Source organism: Populus alba, chromosome 1 (genome assembly GCF_005239225.2).
Source record: "Populus alba chromosome 1, ASM523922v2, whole genome shotgun sequence".
NCBI classification, from domain to species: Eukaryota; Viridiplantae; Streptophyta; class Magnoliopsida; order Malpighiales; family Salicaceae; genus Populus; species Populus alba.
This window is the reverse complement of record NC_133284.1, coordinates 8,580,072-8,597,945: the sequence shown is the minus strand read 5'-3', so window position 1 is coordinate 8,597,945 and position 17,874 is coordinate 8,580,072. Positions and strand designations below refer to the sequence as shown.

The 17,874-nt window shown below is 32.0% G+C and overlaps 3 protein-coding genes across 3 annotated transcripts; 1 reads left to right on the top strand and 2 right to left on the bottom strand.

Annotated features, from left to right (window-relative positions):
* Positions 1-799: 799 nt before the first annotated feature.
* Positions 800-2,507, bottom strand: LOC118033845 (subtilisin-like protease SBT2.5). Its single transcript, XM_035038972.2, has 3 exons — positions 2,290-2,507; positions 1,990-2,137; positions 800-1,891 (listed from the first exon to the last, which is right to left on the bottom strand). The coding sequence occupies exons 1-3, from the start codon at positions 2,364-2,366 to the stop codon at positions 1,826-1,828; spliced, it is 291 nt and encodes a 96-aa protein (XP_034894863.1). The 5' UTR covers positions 2,367-2,507; the 3' UTR covers positions 800-1,825.
* A 5,784-nt stretch (positions 2,508-8,291) lies between these two features.
* On the top strand, positions 8,292-9,219 carry LOC118033846 (uncharacterized). The gene has a single exon (XM_035038973.2). The coding sequence runs from the start codon at positions 8,392-8,394 to the stop codon at positions 9,043-9,045; it is 654 nt and encodes a 217-aa protein (XP_034894864.1). The 5' UTR covers positions 8,292-8,391; the 3' UTR covers positions 9,046-9,219.
* Positions 9,220-14,085: 4,866 nt separating this feature from the next.
* Positions 14,086-16,590, bottom strand: LOC118033848 (abscisic acid receptor PYL8). The gene is made up of 3 exons (XM_035038974.2): positions 16,298-16,590; positions 15,464-15,679; positions 14,086-14,649 (listed from the first exon to the last, which is right to left on the bottom strand). Exons 1-3 carry the CDS (start codon positions 16,433-16,435, stop codon positions 14,431-14,433), a joined length of 573 nt encoding a protein of 190 aa, XP_034894865.1. The 5' UTR covers positions 16,436-16,590; the 3' UTR covers positions 14,086-14,430.
* Positions 16,591-17,874: the final 1,284 nt, after the last annotated feature.

Here is a 17,874-nt window from a genome sequence, read left to right as displayed (position 1 = left end):
TCGGCAACAGACATTCAGTCAAGGAAGCAAGAGTACTTCCGAGGGAGATGGGATTTATACCAGCCTTTGAAATCTGTGAATAAAAAAAAAGAAAAAAGGGAAAAAAAAAAAAAAAAGGAGAAATGCTCATGATCAAGAAGACTAGGACGTACGAAATCCTCTAGAGTGGTCCGTGCAAGATGGATGCCCCTATCTAATTTGTATTTTACAAGCTTTATCTTGGGCGTCCATTTAATTGTGGGATTAGGTCCAAAGCTAGACTTTTTGCGAGTTAACTCAATTCAGCCCAAAACTATATTGTTTAAGAACTTATTTAAAAAAAAATTAAAAACGTTATTTTAATTATTTTTAAAGTCAAACTGGGTTTTATTTGAGTTTTAACTGGGTTGATGGTTAATACTAGATTAACTTCTAAACTAATTCAATATGAAATCCAATTTAATTTAAATTTTAAATCGTTGACTCAGTAAAACAGTATAGGGTTAATAATGCTGGTCTTTGGCGCTCAATAATTAAAGCTGTTTTTGCTGCACAAGAACCTAACCAAGTACGAGTCTGGTATTAAAGATTCGAGGGACTTGATTTTTGTTTCTTTCAGATAGGTTGCGTAAACATGCGTGAAGTACTATAATTTTAGGGATGTAAGTGAATAGATATTTTTTTCCAGGGGTCAAACTAAACCTTTTTTTCCTTGTAAAATTTGTTGAGAAGAGGAGACCAAACCCCATTTGCTATTGTGTTTCAAGAAAGGTTAGGTAAATTTTAATTTTTTTTATATTTAAAATTAGAATTTTTATCCTGTTTTGATTTTAAAAATATTTTTAAAAAATAAAAAAAATATTATTTTAATATATTTTAAAATAAAAAACATATTAAAAAACATTAACACAACAAATTTTAAGAGGCAGGGAGGAAAGTTTACACCCTTAATGGAGAGGTTAGATAGCTAGGTAAAGGAGAAGCACACATTTGCTAACGGCTTCCGGCAGGGTGATTCAAGACCAAGAGAGACTTCGAAGCCCAAAATGATCGAGGGGGCACCTGGCCATTGAAGAAGTAAAGAACTGGAGTAAGAAATTGAAGCCGGGAAGAGACTGCAACGCCAAAGCAAATTTACCAAACATGTGATAGCAGAGCATCATATGACTGATGGGTCAGCTGGTTTTTTTCTCGAGCTTGGCTGAAAGGTGGAACCATTCTAAAGCATGTTTGCTGTTCCTTAATAACCTCAACTGGACAGAGGGAGACCCCACCCCCTTAGCTACCTTACATGTGAATTGCATAAACTGTCCTGTCCCATCCAGCATTCATTACAGGAGCCTGTCGACCTTTCTGCCACTCAAATTTTGTTTGCATGTTGCAGCAGAACAAAGACAATTTTAATGGACATGATGCAGGGCATCTTCAAGTCTTCAATACAAACACATGGAAACCCAGCACCAGGTAAAATCATCCATCAAAATTAACTATAAAGTTGTAATCACAAGTGCTTAAAATAAGCTTTTCCAGCGTTCATTTTGATATCATTAATCTTCCAAAACTTAATACATAGATTCCAATACTTTCAATACTACTCGGTCATCATTAATGAAGATGTCCCATCTAACTAATGAGGAAACAGGACTGTTAAGATAGCACCATGATGCTACATATTTATCTCCCTAGTGTTCACCAGCATTATTATATGCATGATTTTGTTCTTTGAGGTAAGTAATCCCAACCTCCATGTATACAGATGAGTTTGTATATAGAAACTCATGGGACACCAAATTTACTGCAGCTCTTTCCTGCATGGTGGATGCCCTAACTTGTAACTCCTTGATGATTAACTAGGAAGCTCTTGATTCTTCTCCACAACTCTCACCCCACTAGCAGATCTAAGCACACTGGCCTGTTTTGAATAAATAAATAAATAAATAAAGGGAAAAAAACAAGGCGTGTCCTGGACAAATACTGATTAAACAAAATGCATGTTGCATAAATGGTCACCTGATCTTCGGTGATTTCCACTGCAAAGCCATCAACAATGACCAAAGATATTGTCTTCTCGTAGCTGCCATGCTCGAGGGTGTTTGCCAATAACTCATCATGCTTCCTGCTTAGATACATATCAAGCTCATAAGCCCCCCTCTTTGTCCTATTATACACAAACAAGAAGAACATTGATCTTAGCTAGCTAGCCAGAGATCCAAAGAACAATACAGTGCACGCATAATCAAAGAGATAAAGATATCTTAATTAGTAACATGAACATTTTCTAAGTAATGACTAATAATTTAGATCGCTGACCGATCAGCTCGGAGGCGCTCGTATTCAGGATCATAGTTCATGAAAACAAAGTATCTCTCACTTTTTGGACTCCCCATTGCCTCTGCTTTCCTTTATCATATAATGCCTTTCAGCTCCATATGGTAGCTATTTATAAAGAGTTTCAGTCTACTCTGGAGTCAAAAGAGAGGCTCATCTATTTCTGATTGTCAAGAGAAAATATTTCTCCAGAGAAGGATAAAATGGGAGTGGTGGTGATTTCTCAAGTCTTTTTATCCAGCAGTAACTTTCTTCTTCTTATTATTTTATTAAAGTTGAATGATTCAATAGGGTTTGAAAACCTGAATTTCTAACGTGCCCCTACCTGCTCTGGTGCTAGATAATGCAAATGCTTAATTAACATTTTGATAATGGAAGCACCATCATTTGACTCCCATTTGAAGTTCCCACCTTGGTAGCAGAAACAAAAAAAACATAGACAAGTTTATCATCTGGGGTTTTGTCAACTGGGCACATGTGGCATCATAATATAAATATATGTGAGCAAACAGTGATTTTCCCCTTTAATTTCCTTCTCTAATAGGGATCATAGGAGGCGCACATGATTACTTAATTAATCTATTAACTACATAATGACTCAATTGAGAAATAAAAAAAATAACGAAAAAATCGACACGAAAAATATTTTGGGGGTACAATTGACACTACCTTAATAGTTGGGTAATAAAATTGAAGTTTTGTGAAAAAGATATTCAAGAATTGCTTGTGGAAGACAGGTAAATCCACGCAAATTCAATTAAGCATTTAATCAGACTGAGAAAAAACACCTCATCGCACTAGATATCTAACTGCAAGGAGGGTGCAGGAAAAGTAATACAGCTTGGCATGTGTGCCTTCCAAATTGTTGTTTCACTTTCAGGGCAAATGTAGGAATTTGGTTTATACTCATGACAAGTACGAACCTTTAACTTATCTTAGTTGGCTAAAGTTGACTAACAAGAGCTGCCTTTTGGCAATTGGCCTTTTGGCAATTGGCACTAAGTGCATGTACGGTGACTTTGGTTTTTTAATTTTTTATTTATTTAGATATATATTAAAATATTTTTTTATTTTTTAAAAATTTAACTTTAAAGTCAATTTTTAAAAAATAAATGATTTTAATATGAACCGTTAATCTTGTCCCTTATTTATCAACTTTTATATTTATATATTTGGGAGCAAAGATTGGTCTAGCAGGCAACAACCGATCGATATCATCCAGTCAAATAAATATTCTCCACCATTTAAGTTCTTAACCTAGTGATTAAAGGGATTTTTTTTTTTTTTTCTGTATCCTGGATTCAAACTTTACCGTGCATGCCTATCACCCTCGCGGTGCTTTATATGTTTACTGGGTTTACAGGATGTTCAGTGAGCCGTGAAATTAATCGTGGTGCACGCAAGCTTGCCTAGACATCCACATAAATCAAAAAACAAAAAAAAAATATATATATTCTCCACCACATGGGAACCCACTACACTTCTCAAGCCTAATAATGCCAGCCTTTTCAAATGAAAGCATGCACCCAGCTGCCCACAGAAACTAACTCTCAAACTGTGACGGTATTTGGTATATTGGAAAAGGATCGTATGTACAAGATATGATAGAGTAATCTTGCTTGTTTTTGGTTCTTAGTGTGCATCTACAAGAGACAAAACACAAGAAGATAGTTTAACTCTTGTTCAACTTAGTCCTCGCCTGTTCATCGATCAGACATAATATTCTGAAAGGCATTTCTATTCCTCAGTAGATCCCCATCTTGGTTATTTATTGCAAATGATTAAGCTAGAGATATTGAAGATGAGATACAGCACAGATTGTGTTTTATTTTTGGAATGAGATCTTGATGCGGGCTGGTCGGTTTTGAGCAGTTCAGAAGTGAATACATATATAGGAGGAGGACATGCAGTTACAGGAACCACGTGAGATTGACATGCCGTTTTGTACAATGAGGATAAGGATTTGTCTGAATTTCTGAGTGTTTGTTATGAATGACTGCAAGAAAACTCCAATAACGAATCAATTTGAACCACATGGGTTGCAGATGGAACATTTATAGCGCCATCATACCGAGTTGTATAAATCTGCATTTACCATTCCAACTCTTGCTTTTACCGATTACGGAACAGAAGTTGAACGCCTCCCAACAAGAAAAAAATTAAGGTATCAGTTAGAGAATAATATAAATTTTTGAAATTTTATATAATAACTTAAATTATTTAAAAAGTAAAATTCACTATAAAAATAATTTACCTATAGTTTTGATTTCATCAATTCCAATTCTACAAGTCTTAAACGGCTGATAAATAGCCATGGAAGCCAATGATGGGACCATTTTTTGTAATTTTACATTTTCCGGTTTCTTAAGAGTGCTTCTCGTGGGAAATTACAAGAGTTCAAGAGGGAAAAATAAGAAAAACTGAAAGAAAAGTAGAAGAGATGAGCTTCCAGCCAACTATTTGATGACCATAGATTACGTTGACACTTTCTGAAAAGATTCAAGGGTGTTGGCGTTGAGAAAAGAGAGCCTGTAAAGACAGAGGTGAAACCTTGCCAGTATCTTCAGCCCTCTTTGAACCTTTCTTGCCAAAACACAAAAAGAATTGTTCTTAAATATCATGATGAACTTCCCCTGACCTATGTTCCAATAGAATTTGAATGGATCGTGTCCCCTTGAAACCAACATGTTTAAGAGTGATTCACGTACTACTCTTTATTTTCCCACACGACAAATTAATCTTATCCTCTAAGAGTGCTCATTATGCTGTTCCCACCATAAGATGCGGGTCACCACACCTTTAACATATGCCTGCGATTAATGGTGTCCAAATTATTGTTGTTGTTTAGGAATTTCTTGGTATCGTGGCCTGTGATACGCTTCAGGCCGGGAAGAAAAAGAAAACCTTTAAAAAAGAATATCAAGATGTCACAAGAGTGTTTCAAAAAGTAAGAAAGAGTCTTGGTTTAGATCATATAACCCATTGTGTTGACTAAGTTTGTTTTACACGAAAAAAGAAAAAGAAAAGGAGAGAGAGTAACAAAATCAGATGGATTGAGAACGAAGAAGAAAAGGAGTCATCATGGTAAATTAAAAAAAAAAAGCATTTATTAAAAGAAAAATAAAAACAAGAAAGATAAAATTCAATTTAATCAAGTACATTAGAAAAAAAATAAAAAATAATAAAACAAGTCAATCCAAATATATCTTTAAATTAAAATACAATCTAGCAAACTCGGATAAACTTGTCAAGTTTTAAAACTCGAATCTTGTGAATAGAACAACATAACAAGTTAGGAAAAATTACAAGCTAAATGCAACAAAATAATAATTATAGGAGTGGTAGCTCCAGCCCACGAGAGATGAAAGTGGGTTTGAAGGTGCTTCTTAGACTCAAACATGGTGAACTCAAAATATTATAAGTAAAAAATAGATCCAGACACACTGCCTAGACTCAACCATGTTATACTTGGGGTGCAGTCCTGAACCTACTCTTACAAAGTGTTAAGTGTATGCCTAGCAGGGCATGCACCCTATATAAACTCGAGTTTCTTGCTAAAGTTCATATCCTTTAATAAGTTGGGCTAAGTTATTACATCTAAGTTGATTTTTCTTGAGTCTCCTGCTATACTTTGAACTCTTAATACCAGGCTAGAGCTCAAAAAATATTTTTATTTGATCTATTTTTTGAGAATTTTGTGGATTTATTGTAGAGGGTTTTTAGGTATTTTTTATTTGGGGACATCTTAATTTGTCTCGTTTATACTTGAATGCAGTGCAGCTGGATTCATGGATTCTTCGTATCACTGAATCCCTCATGGGGTGGCAATTAAAAGGGCCATTACGAGGGTGCAAGGGCCCAGAGCGGCTCTGACCCGAGGAGGATCAAGTATTCAAGTGATCGATTAGATGTCGCTGAAAGGCATGAGAAATGAATGAACCACGAGGCATAACGGGACATGCTTAAAGCCCAGTAATTGGGCTTTCCAAGACTTTTGTAGAAGGCCGAAGCCTGGTAGTGCACTTTTTTGAATTGGAAAATGAACCTGGTCCTGCATATCCAAGTTTCATTTTCTTTGTCTGGCCCAACTGGAAACATGGAGCCCACCAAATTATACCGTGTAAGACCCGGTTCAAAGCCTGGTAAGAAATTCCATGGTGGTTCCCACCTTCATCATCATGCCAGATGGACTTTTTGAAAATGTACCATCTTAACGCGTTCCTTCTTTTTTTACTCCCCTGATTGACGTTGGTTTGCCCTACTTTTTTAACATCCTTGGAGTTTCCTACCTCTTTATAGGTTCCGTTTGAACGCGCAATCATATTTTTTTAAATTTTTTTATATTTTTAATTTTTTTATATGCTCATCTTAAAAATTATTTTTAAAAAATAAAAAAAATATTTTAATATATTTCTAAATAAAAAATATTTTAAAGTATAATGATTACCTTAATCTCAAAAATACCATAAAATTTGTTTTAGATTTATACCATCACTAATCCTCTCTCGTGAAAGGTGTGTGGATAACATTAAAAGCATTTTTCTACTATTACATAATCATAAATGAGAAACTAAAATTGTTATAATTTAAACATTGCTTTACTTAATACGTAGCCATTGAACTAAACTCATTTATGTGTTATATATATATATATATAGTATTTGATTCATTCCTCTAGTTGTTTGGTGGCTAAAGTTGATGGGGCAAACTTTTATTTTGTTAGAAACAAGAGCTTTTATTTTTTATTACAAGAAAACACGCACATTAGTGTAAAAAATGCAAGTTTTACACATGTATATTAAGTTTTAGATAGTTGTTGATTATAATAAATATGTGAAACACACTTGGAATACTCAGATTATTTATATTGAGCAAATATGGTAAAATGCCCTTGCGCACATATATATATATATATATATATAAGAGTGATATCATTATCCTTGAGAAGGTAAGCAAATGTGGACATTTATACAAAAGTAGACTTATTTAACTCCATCATTATTTCGTTAAAACAACATCCCTTCCTTATTAACCAAACAGTGAAACAAGATTGCACAAAATTATATAATAGGATGTCTTTTTAGTACCGTGGTTTTCATGGTTGATTTACCAAATATTTGGGAGCGGTAAATACTATTTTTTATTTCAAAATATATTAAAATAATATATTTTTTTAAAAAAATTATTTTTGACATCAAATATTAAAATAATATACAAACATCAAAAACATATTAATCTAAAACAAAAAAAAATAATTTTTTTAAAAATCAATTTCTGACCGCAATATCAAACACAAATGCACTTAACACCTTGACACTCACGAGACTATTTAGTATTGTAGGAGCTTATACTTTTAACCCAACCACATAAATTTTTTATATATAATTATCCAAATAATTTATGCTTTTTACATCAAATCCTATAAATAATTACATTTTAAACCTTTATTTTATAGAAGATAAAATAATTTATATTTCATTTGTATACATAAAAAAATCTATTTTATATTAATTTTAATCAAACATATATTTTTTTAAATATAATTTTTAAAATTAACAAAATCAAAAATACATTTAGATTGGTTAAATTTTCTTATCACGCTCCTTGGTACAAATGTAATTGACCAAAAGAAAAGACTCGCCTTAGCACACACATCCACGATAACCATAGTCACAACACGCTACAAATTTCGCCTACACGCAAGTCTCCCTTAATTATTGACTCTTGTCATTTTCTAAATAATAATAATCTTTTTGTTTATGGGAGTATTTGACATATTTATTTTCAACTGATTTTTGTTAAAGAAAATTTAAAATTTAAAATAATTTTGTTAAATCATTTTATATTCTAATATCAAAAATATATTATTTTAATATATAGTTTTAAAAAACTCTATAAAATGAAAGGAATTCCCACCGAACCCGATCGAAACGCTAATCCTTTATTTCCACCGAGCACGTGCTTTGTGTCCAGTCTTGCCCGCTGCCCGTTTCTTTCCCACCTGCCCAATCTGTCCCGCTTTCCGTCCCTCTATATAAACCTCCACATGTTGATCCGAACCTTTGATAACCTTTCAATCTCAAAATGGCCGATAAACTCGCCAGTACCATCACTGTCACTGTTCTTTTCTTTCTATGCACCATCGCATCTTCTCGCACCCCGTTAGATCTAGGGACTCTACCTGAATTACCAAAATCCGAGCCGAAAGCCACACCTGTTCTCCTCCTCCCTAGCCAGAGTCTCGAAACCGCAGAAAAGCATCCAGTGGAGGTAAGAATCGAGGACGAAACGGACCCAGGGTCATCAACAACGGAATCGATTGAGACGGTGGTGCCGTTAACAGTTGTGACTTTCCGTCCAATAAACCGTCAGTTCTTCCCTCGACGTCCCTTACTGCCGTTACGTCCTCGTCACCGATGTCGTCATGGGCAAGAGATGATGAAGCCACGTTTCTACGGTAATGATATGATTGTATCTGGTGGGAAGGTTCATGGACATGGACTTGATGATAGAGAGACACGTGGCGTTGGGAGGCAGATTCCTGTGAAGAGGGCAAGGATTTCTTTCTTTGATGACGTGGCAAATGGAGAGCAGAGGGAGGGGAGATACAAGAAGCATCATAAGCACCTCCAAGTGGAAGGAGAAGAGAGGGAAAGAGAAGAGAAGCATGAGCATAAACAGGAGCACAAGTGGGGGTTTCTGAAGGGGATTCGCAAGTTTTTGAAGCATAATTTTTGAGGAAATGTGGAAGCTATTAGTATTATAAAATATTACGTGTGTTTCTTGCTGGGTTTAATATTGCATCCTGTTAAGGAGATGTGGTAGTGTGCTGAATCGAAATGTTTGTTGCTGCTCTATAGCCGATATGTATATGGCATGTGATATATGAAATTACTTATGTTTTGTGTTTAAGGCAGGCTATTTATAATTAGATTCTTCCACCCTTCAAGCCTATGAAGGTTTGCTGGGATTTTCAAGAACAGTTTGGAGCTGGGGTAGCCTACTGGAATAAGGACTTGGACTTCGATCATAAAATAAAAGCAAGACATTTAAATCTTTTTTTTTTTTAATAAAATAAAACAATCGATTATAGCGCAAATGTTTACTAAGAAAAATATAATTGTCCGTAAATCTTTATTAGATTTCTAACTTTTATTTTAGTATTTGAGGTTTCCATTCATGATTTTCAATTTTTTTTATTTTTTAAAATTTATTTTGATTTCATGAAATCGTCTATAATTAAAAAAAAAAATAGAAGGTTTTAAAAATATTTTTAAATGCAAAATAAATTTTTAACAAAATTTTAAAGGGTGGCCTTTTCATAGTAAACAATACATTGTACACACTTTACACGCTCACATATAATTATAAATTGACTCTGTAATTTTATTTTTTTTAATTTCATTCTTAACATTTTTTTTTGAATTATTTGACATACACAACAACTCTTTTGTTTAAAGCTTTTGCATTTTTTATTTCTTAAGCAAATATAGAATTTGAAGAATAGAGATCAAAATGAAAAGGACACTCAAAATAATAAATGATGTGTTCAGAGTTTATGCAAAAAATAACTTGGATTCTCTATCTTTACAAATAACATAATTTATAAAATTTAGGTCTTTTAAATTTTAAAAACTCATTTTTTCTATGTTTCAGTCTTTAGTTGGAGAGAAAAGAGGGAGAGATATTGTTCACGCTATTTTCAACAACCAAAATAATTATTCTTGGTATCCACGAGTTTCATGCAATGAAAAAGGTTTAATGAAAGGAGTATTTAGAACCTCGATGTTGCATAAAAATCAAATCTAAGTCGAGGAATACAAATCTAATTCGATTTGATTTTGAGTTTTTGAATTGTTTTTTGGATTTTTAGGGGTAATGGAAGTGTTCTAAGATTGTTGATGTCTTGGTGATGTTTTTTGAGTTAAAATGCCTCAACAATTAGGTTTTCATGGAAAAAATAGTATTGCCTTAATTTCTTGGCCACTATAATGGTAACCAGAATTTGAACTGGCAAACGACAAGTTATCCTCCCCTTTAAAAGAAAGAAAGAAAAAAAATAAAGCTTGGGCTTGCAGGTCTATGCTCTTTTTCAGCCCTTCATTTTCAATGTTTTTTTATATTTAGGTTAAATATAAATATAAGAATTTTTTTTTTATTAAAACTCGGTTGAGTTTATGTCTCGAATCACAGGTTTGACAAATTAAGTCATAATATTTGAGCTATTATTTTTTTCTATTTTTTTAATTGATACATTTTTAATGTTTTTTTAAATAAATTTTAATTTTGTTTTAATTAATATCATCTTCTATGACTTTTTATTTTTCTTATTTAGCCTTTTATTTAAATAGATGTTTTTAAATTATTTTGCATTTATTTAATTTTTTTAATAGATTATTTTGTTTCATCCATAATTTTTTTAAATGATTTATATAGATGAACTTTATTTTTAAAAATAAAAAATATTTATCTTCAAATACTATTTATTATATGTTCAACCTTGCATAATATCCCCCCTTTTATTTTATTAAATCAATTTTATGTGTGTCTATTTCTATTATCATTTGATTGAATAAAAAAATAATTTTAATAAATAAATTCAGTAAACACAACTGAATAAATATTTAATATTATGAGATTAAATATTTTAATTTATATTTGTCTTTTGATTTTTCCAGTTTTGCTTTTAGTTATCATTAATAACTTTTATTTATATTTTTACACAAATAGTTCTTGATTTATTTAATTGTTATTTAATTGAATGAAAACGTAGGTTTTCCAATATATATATATATATATATATATATATATATATATATAAAAACATGTGAAAAGAACCTGAACCTGAATATCTAATTTTTTCTTGAAAAAATAATATCAAACCTACTGGGTTAGAACAGGTTTGGTGAAGATCATTTCAAATAATTAGTTCCATATATCTTCAAATAGTTAGTTTGATATATATAAATATCTCTTCAAATAGTTAGTTTGACACACTTATTTTTTAAAATAATTTAACTTGGACTTACGGCTAAACAAGTTTTTTCGATAGAACCCATAACCCATTAGTCATTACAAGAAGGGACTGCGTTAATCAATAATTTTACATCTTTATAACACAATGCAATTACTAAATTACTCTTGAAAGCAAAAAAACATTTTGCTTAGGCCAAGTGGCTTTAAAGGCTTTTCATTTTTTATACAATATAATTATTTAAGTGTTCCTAATAAATAATCTCTCTTTGCTTTGGATTCAAAGGCACTTTAGTCATTTACTTACGTTTTTTTTCTTGTGTTTTTATTCTCATGTAGGGTTAGGGATAACTCTTTTCATATATATATGAAATATAATTCAAATAAAAAATAATTGGCGCTTGTCTCGCACGCACTAGTAAGTGAGTGTTGCACATGCTCTTCTAGTGGTACATGTGACGCCAAAAGAACTCCAAATGCCATCATCTAGGATTGCATTCGATACGTCTTATTGCCCCTATCTTGGTGGCGAGGCGTGTTTTACCATAGGATCGGAGGTTGAGCTTCGATCACATGTTTTTTCTTCTTCACCTCTTCCCCTCTCTCTTCCTAGAAAAACATGTTGATCATTGCAGAAAAAAAAAGTTTGGTTACATGTTTGTTGAATCAAATTAGGTCATCATTCTTTTGGTTATAATGTATTTGATCTTGAATCTTTTATTGAATTAGTTTTTTTTTTTCAATTTTATCCCTTGACATTTGATTTTTATATCAAATTTGATCTTCACTTTTTTATTGTTATTTTTAGTTTTTCCTATCCTTTTCTTAATTTTTTTTTTCAATTTCATCATTTATGATTTGAATTTGTTGTGTGTAGAATCTAGTTCTTATTCTTTTCAAATCTACATTTTGTCTTTTTTATTCATTTTTTTGTTGAATTTATTTTTTTAATTTTATCTCCAATTATTTTTGTTGGTTGAAATCTGACATTTTTTTTTTTTTGAGGTTTGCCTTTTATACTTGACCTGACCTCATGAATTGTGTCACACGTTCTTAAGGTTGGACTGGCTTGACTTTAGTCATTTTTTTTTAAAATTTCATCCATTGTCATTGGGTTTATTAGAAATTGGTATTCGTTATCTTTTTACCTTTCCTTTCTATAGAGTTATCTTCATATTATGTGCAGGGGCATGAATTCAACAAGTTCATCAGGTTTAACTCATGCCTTTTTTTTTATTGTTTTTTTTTTTTTAATTTCATCATTCAATATGAGGTGGGTTTGAGAATTAAGTTTCATGATTTTATTTAATTTGTTTTCCACAAGGTTATCATAGTTCCACAGGGTTATCCTTTCTGCTCAATTAAGTTTCATCATTTTATTTGCTTAGAATTAAGATTTATATTTTTTTTGTTTTGACTTTTCTTTCTTTACAATTATCTTATTTTCATTTAATTTTTATTTTATTGACAAATAAGATCATTGAAATATGTTAAGAATATTGTACAGATAATTTTTTTATAGTATTAATAAGCATTCATCCTCAGCATTGAATCATTATTCTATTTTTCATTTTATTTATTATTAGTATCTTATTTTTTAATTATATTATTAACATAATCCATTCAATAACTTGAATCTCACATTTTTACGCCGCAGGCTACCTATCTATTACCTAATTCAAAATAATAGGTATCCATAAAAAAACTGCTGACCATCTCTACACTGAAGGCTGGGAGAAAAAGGAAACTCTGTCCTGTGTTCATCAACAGCCGATCAAATTGGGAAACGAGATAAATTTGCAACTTGCTTGAGACTCCTTTTGATTTCTAGATAGATTCCTGTACAATTTATGTGTAATCTACAAGCTGAACCTCTGTTATCTTCTTTTCTTTTTCGGTGTATGCAATTGTGTTTTTGACAAAACGTTACTCTTATATTATATTATGCTTAACACAAGGGAAAGATTACAAGCTGATAATTTAAAATACTTCTAATGGTGGCGCAGTCGAGTTTGGCACTGCGGTCCAAATAGTTTTTTTTGTAAAAATTCAAAATTTTTTTTTTTTTTTTTTTACTAAAATTGAGTTCGGTTTGTACTTTTTGGATCGTTTTGATGTGCTGATATTAAAAATAATTTTTAAAAAATAAAAAAAAAATATTTTATTGGCATGCTTTTTGATCGGCACGAAAAGTTATTTGAAAAGCAACCGCTACCACACTCCCAAACACCCATCTCTCATGCTTTTGCGGTTACTTGCCTCTCTCTTTTTTACCGTCTTTTCGTTGTTTTTTCAAATAAAAATTTCTTTATCCAGTTTTGCACCTTTACAGCTTCATATAGAGCTCGGACGAGTGGACATCCAAGGCTGCGCTGTGACAGAAGACCAGCCTCATGGGCTCACCAATAACACAGATTCTATCCTTATCGAGCCACGTTCAATACCACTAGTGCCTTGTGGCTTTGGAGTTCAGACTTAAGAGTATATTTTATATTGCAGTAGTATCGGCTTTTTTAAATAATTTTTTATGTTGAAAATATATATTAATGATATTTTTTTTTTATTTTTTAAAAATTATTTTTGACATCAGCACATCAAAACCATCTAAAACATACAAACCATATTAATTTTTTTTTTTTTAAAAAAAAATTGAATTTTGTGGAAAATCTCGTTCCCATACACACTCTTACTGGGGCATCTATTTTCCAAGAACGACATAAGTTTCAGTATAAACAGGTCGATAACTGTAACTAGGTTGGGTGGAGACTCACCCATGAGTGTGACACAGAGATGCATAAACCAACGAGCCAGAAAAAGGATTAGAAGTAGTTGATCAAATGCAAAACAAACATTCTAATGTTCGATTGTGTCATTGTGAATGCATATTTACATAGCACATTATTAAAGCATTGAAAAAGAACAAAAGACAATCTGGCGTGTTGGTTTTGTTTAGGAATCCTATATAGGCAGTAGATGAGCTTGCCCGCTACTATAGACAAAAGATATCCGAATAGTGCAATGAGATTGAACAAAAGTGCAAGGAAAAGAAAAGTGACTTCGCCTCTTGGATGCCAAACTCTCCTTTCTTTGACAATGAAAACCTTACATTTCCACCTACATTTCTCTACACCAGGAATCAGCCCCACATGCTTACATTCTGTCAATGGGTTCTGTCCGGTCTTGCACAGCCAAACGCTCTGACACATCAGCCAGTGACTTCAGGTTGCACTTGATCAAGGCCTCAACAAAGTAACATGTTTCATCCTTGGTATTTCCATCAGGCACATCCACCACAAATGACTCGATCACCAATGTACCTGGTCGCCCATCAATGACCTTTGGATGAACAGTAACAATGGACGAATAGTTCTGTAAAATAGACAAACAATGAGAGTGATGCGTTTTTTGCCGACAGAACAAAATGGTAAGGATGGCATGAGAACATAAAAGACCAACAAGTTGCTCAAATCATAGAAATAAATCTAGCAACCTCAAATGTGAATTCTAGAAATGCATATGGTTGAAAATTCTTACTAGTTATCATACAAATCTGGTATATAGCTAGTCACTAAGCAAGATCTTGATTATGAATCATGCAAATTGAATAACCTGGTTTCTAAAACCGATCAATGATGGTAGATCAATCACATTGTATGCAATCTTGTTTATGATGACATTACTCTTCAGAAGCTTTCAAATTTTCATATAGTTAAATCTTAACCTGAAATTCAAACTCAGAGCCCCAATGGTACAGTAAAGTTCGACTCTACCTTCATGTAACTTAACACAAAAATTACTCAACAAAATATATCCAGCCAAATTGTGACACAAGTTTTACAGGTTATTTTGTAATGCGGCAAATAATTGTAGAATATGGTGCTAGAATTCAGAGCAAAACTGCATCAGCATCTGCAATGACCAAAAACCATATTATAACATTTTTAGCAAAACCGCATTAACAACAAGGTAGACCAGCCGCACAAACTATATAGGCATGGTTTATGCAATGCTATCCACATCATGCAACCTGTCTAATCTTGTCAGATTAATCTAAGATTCAGCTCCCACCAACACACATGTGGTTATTTGAATTCGCTGAACTTTCAATACTTAAAATTGCTTCATCAAACACAATCCAGCTCATGCTTATGCAAGGCAGTTGAATGAACAAAGAAAAATGTACCTTGAGTCTATGATCTCCACCAACAATCTTCATACCAAAAATATGCTCATCGTCATCTAATAGCTCCAAACGTTCAGTACTCGTAGTAGCTGGAAGTCCAGACTTAACATTCACCTCTCTAACACTTCCAATCTGAAGGTCACCCTGCGCAATGCACCTGCTTACAAATGGCTTATACTTCTGTGGTTGATCAAATCTCCTCACCAAAGACCACACCTAATCATGCAAATACCACCAATAATTCACACAAGCATAAAATTATCAAGATATTTTCATCTTCTCCATAGAAATCAAATCATTCAAGCCATAACATAAGAAGCGGTAATGCCATTTCTACCCACCATTACACAAATTTTGAATTTTAAATGATCACGAAAAAAGTAAATATTCTTCATAGCTTCAGCTTCGGAACAGATTCATTAAGACTCCACAATTTTTCATTGTTTTAGCACAAATTGATCGAAACACAACAATTAACACACACTTTCAACCTTTAAAGTAAGTAACAACGCAAACAAGTAATGACCTCATTCTTATAAATCCAAAAACTGAACCAATTTCAATCATAGCTTCAAATTGGAATCAATTTATCACTTAAAAGAAAAAAAAAAAAACATGCTACAGACTTATTTAAATAACATATAAGATCATTTATCTTTAAACAAAAACTCATCCAAACATGCCCTAAAACTAAAATCCGAACAAAATAGAACCATAAATAAATCCAATGAACAATATAAACAATCTTAAATGTTCTCAGATCTAAAAAAACCACTAAACATTAACTTTAACCATTAAAAAAACAGAGACAGAGAAAGAGGAGCCGGTGCTTACAAGAGGAACAGGAGCTTTAATGTGTTTAACAAGAGAAGAACTACACTGATGTTCTTTAACATCATGTTTATGATGTCTTTTTATAAACTCATCTTCCATCATTCCATTCGCAATCGTCACATAATCATTTGTCACCATCTTTAAAGGTTAAAAGATCGCCGCAGCAGGTGGTGGTGGTGGTGGTAGTTTCAGCAGAAGAAGATAAGGACAAAGCGCACCGCCATTGGCAGCTCCTCCAATAGCGAAAGGTCCAGAGCTTCTTCTCATCTCATCGTTTACGACTACTTGATTATTAGTATTATTATTATTTATTTATTTTAAAAAACAAATAAGTAATAAATAGGCAAGTTGCCAATTTTTTAGTGTTGTTTTCCTTTTTTTGTACTTTCTACATTTTAGTCTCTCGTTTTTGAATTCGTAACGTTTTAGTCCTTAAAGAATTTATTGCCTTTTTCATTTGAAAGCCAAGTGCATAGCTGTAAGAACTGACTTGAGAGTCGACCTAGCTAAATATTGGACTCGGGTTGGGGGTATCTAAGTAAAACCAACCTTTAGTTTTTTTTTAATATAAAAACAATATCATTTTAGTTTTTAAAAATTTCATCTATAATACCTGGACCCGATAAGGATGACAACTTGTATAGTTATTTTATTCTATAAATAATGAATAAGATAAGAATAATATTAAATCCAATCCAAACCTAATTTGATATATATAATTTTATCAAATACCTTTTATTTTGTGTTAAATAATAGTAAATATTTGATTTGGTAAGGATGTAGTAATAACCCGTTCTTATTTCAAGGTCAAGTTTCATGTTATCAAGTTGACTTGACAAACCAGATAATTATTATTACTAGCTTAAGTGGTATTTTAAAATTTACTTATTATTTTTCTTTCCATTTATTTAAAGATATGGGGGAATCTAAAACAAAAGAATTAAATATGTACTCACACCACTTGATGTTGAGCTAGACCTTGAATAATAAGATGGAAAGCATGCTAATCTTCTATAATTAAGAGCTGTTTCTAAACTAGTTTTTGAAGAGGACGGAGCTCAGTGTGTTTGAAAGCTAAGAGAGGACCGGATAATATCAATAATTTCAGATCCCAATTGATGCAACTTGCAGCCTTTTATTCCCAGGAATATTCCTTGGGGTAGCTTTGCTAGCAAGCAAACATTATTTATTTGTTTTCTAGATTTTATTAAGTACTCAAATAGTTAATGCGGGAAAATAACGAGCTTTCTTCACATGGAAACATTAAACTCGTTTCTTTTTTATAAATTGTTTGGCTGTGTAAATAATATTTTTTAAAAATTTAATTTTTTTATATTTTTTGATGTATTAAAATTAAAAATAACTTTATAAAAATAAAATAAACTTTATTTTAATTTATTTTTAAATAAAAAATATTTTAAATCACCACCATATATATAATATCAACAGATGCATAAGATATACAAGAAAAGATGATACAAAAACTATAGCAAACCAATGCTAAACATAATAAGACTATATATTGATAAACACTATCTCACCAAAATATTCAAGAAATCATGAGATATGTAATTAAT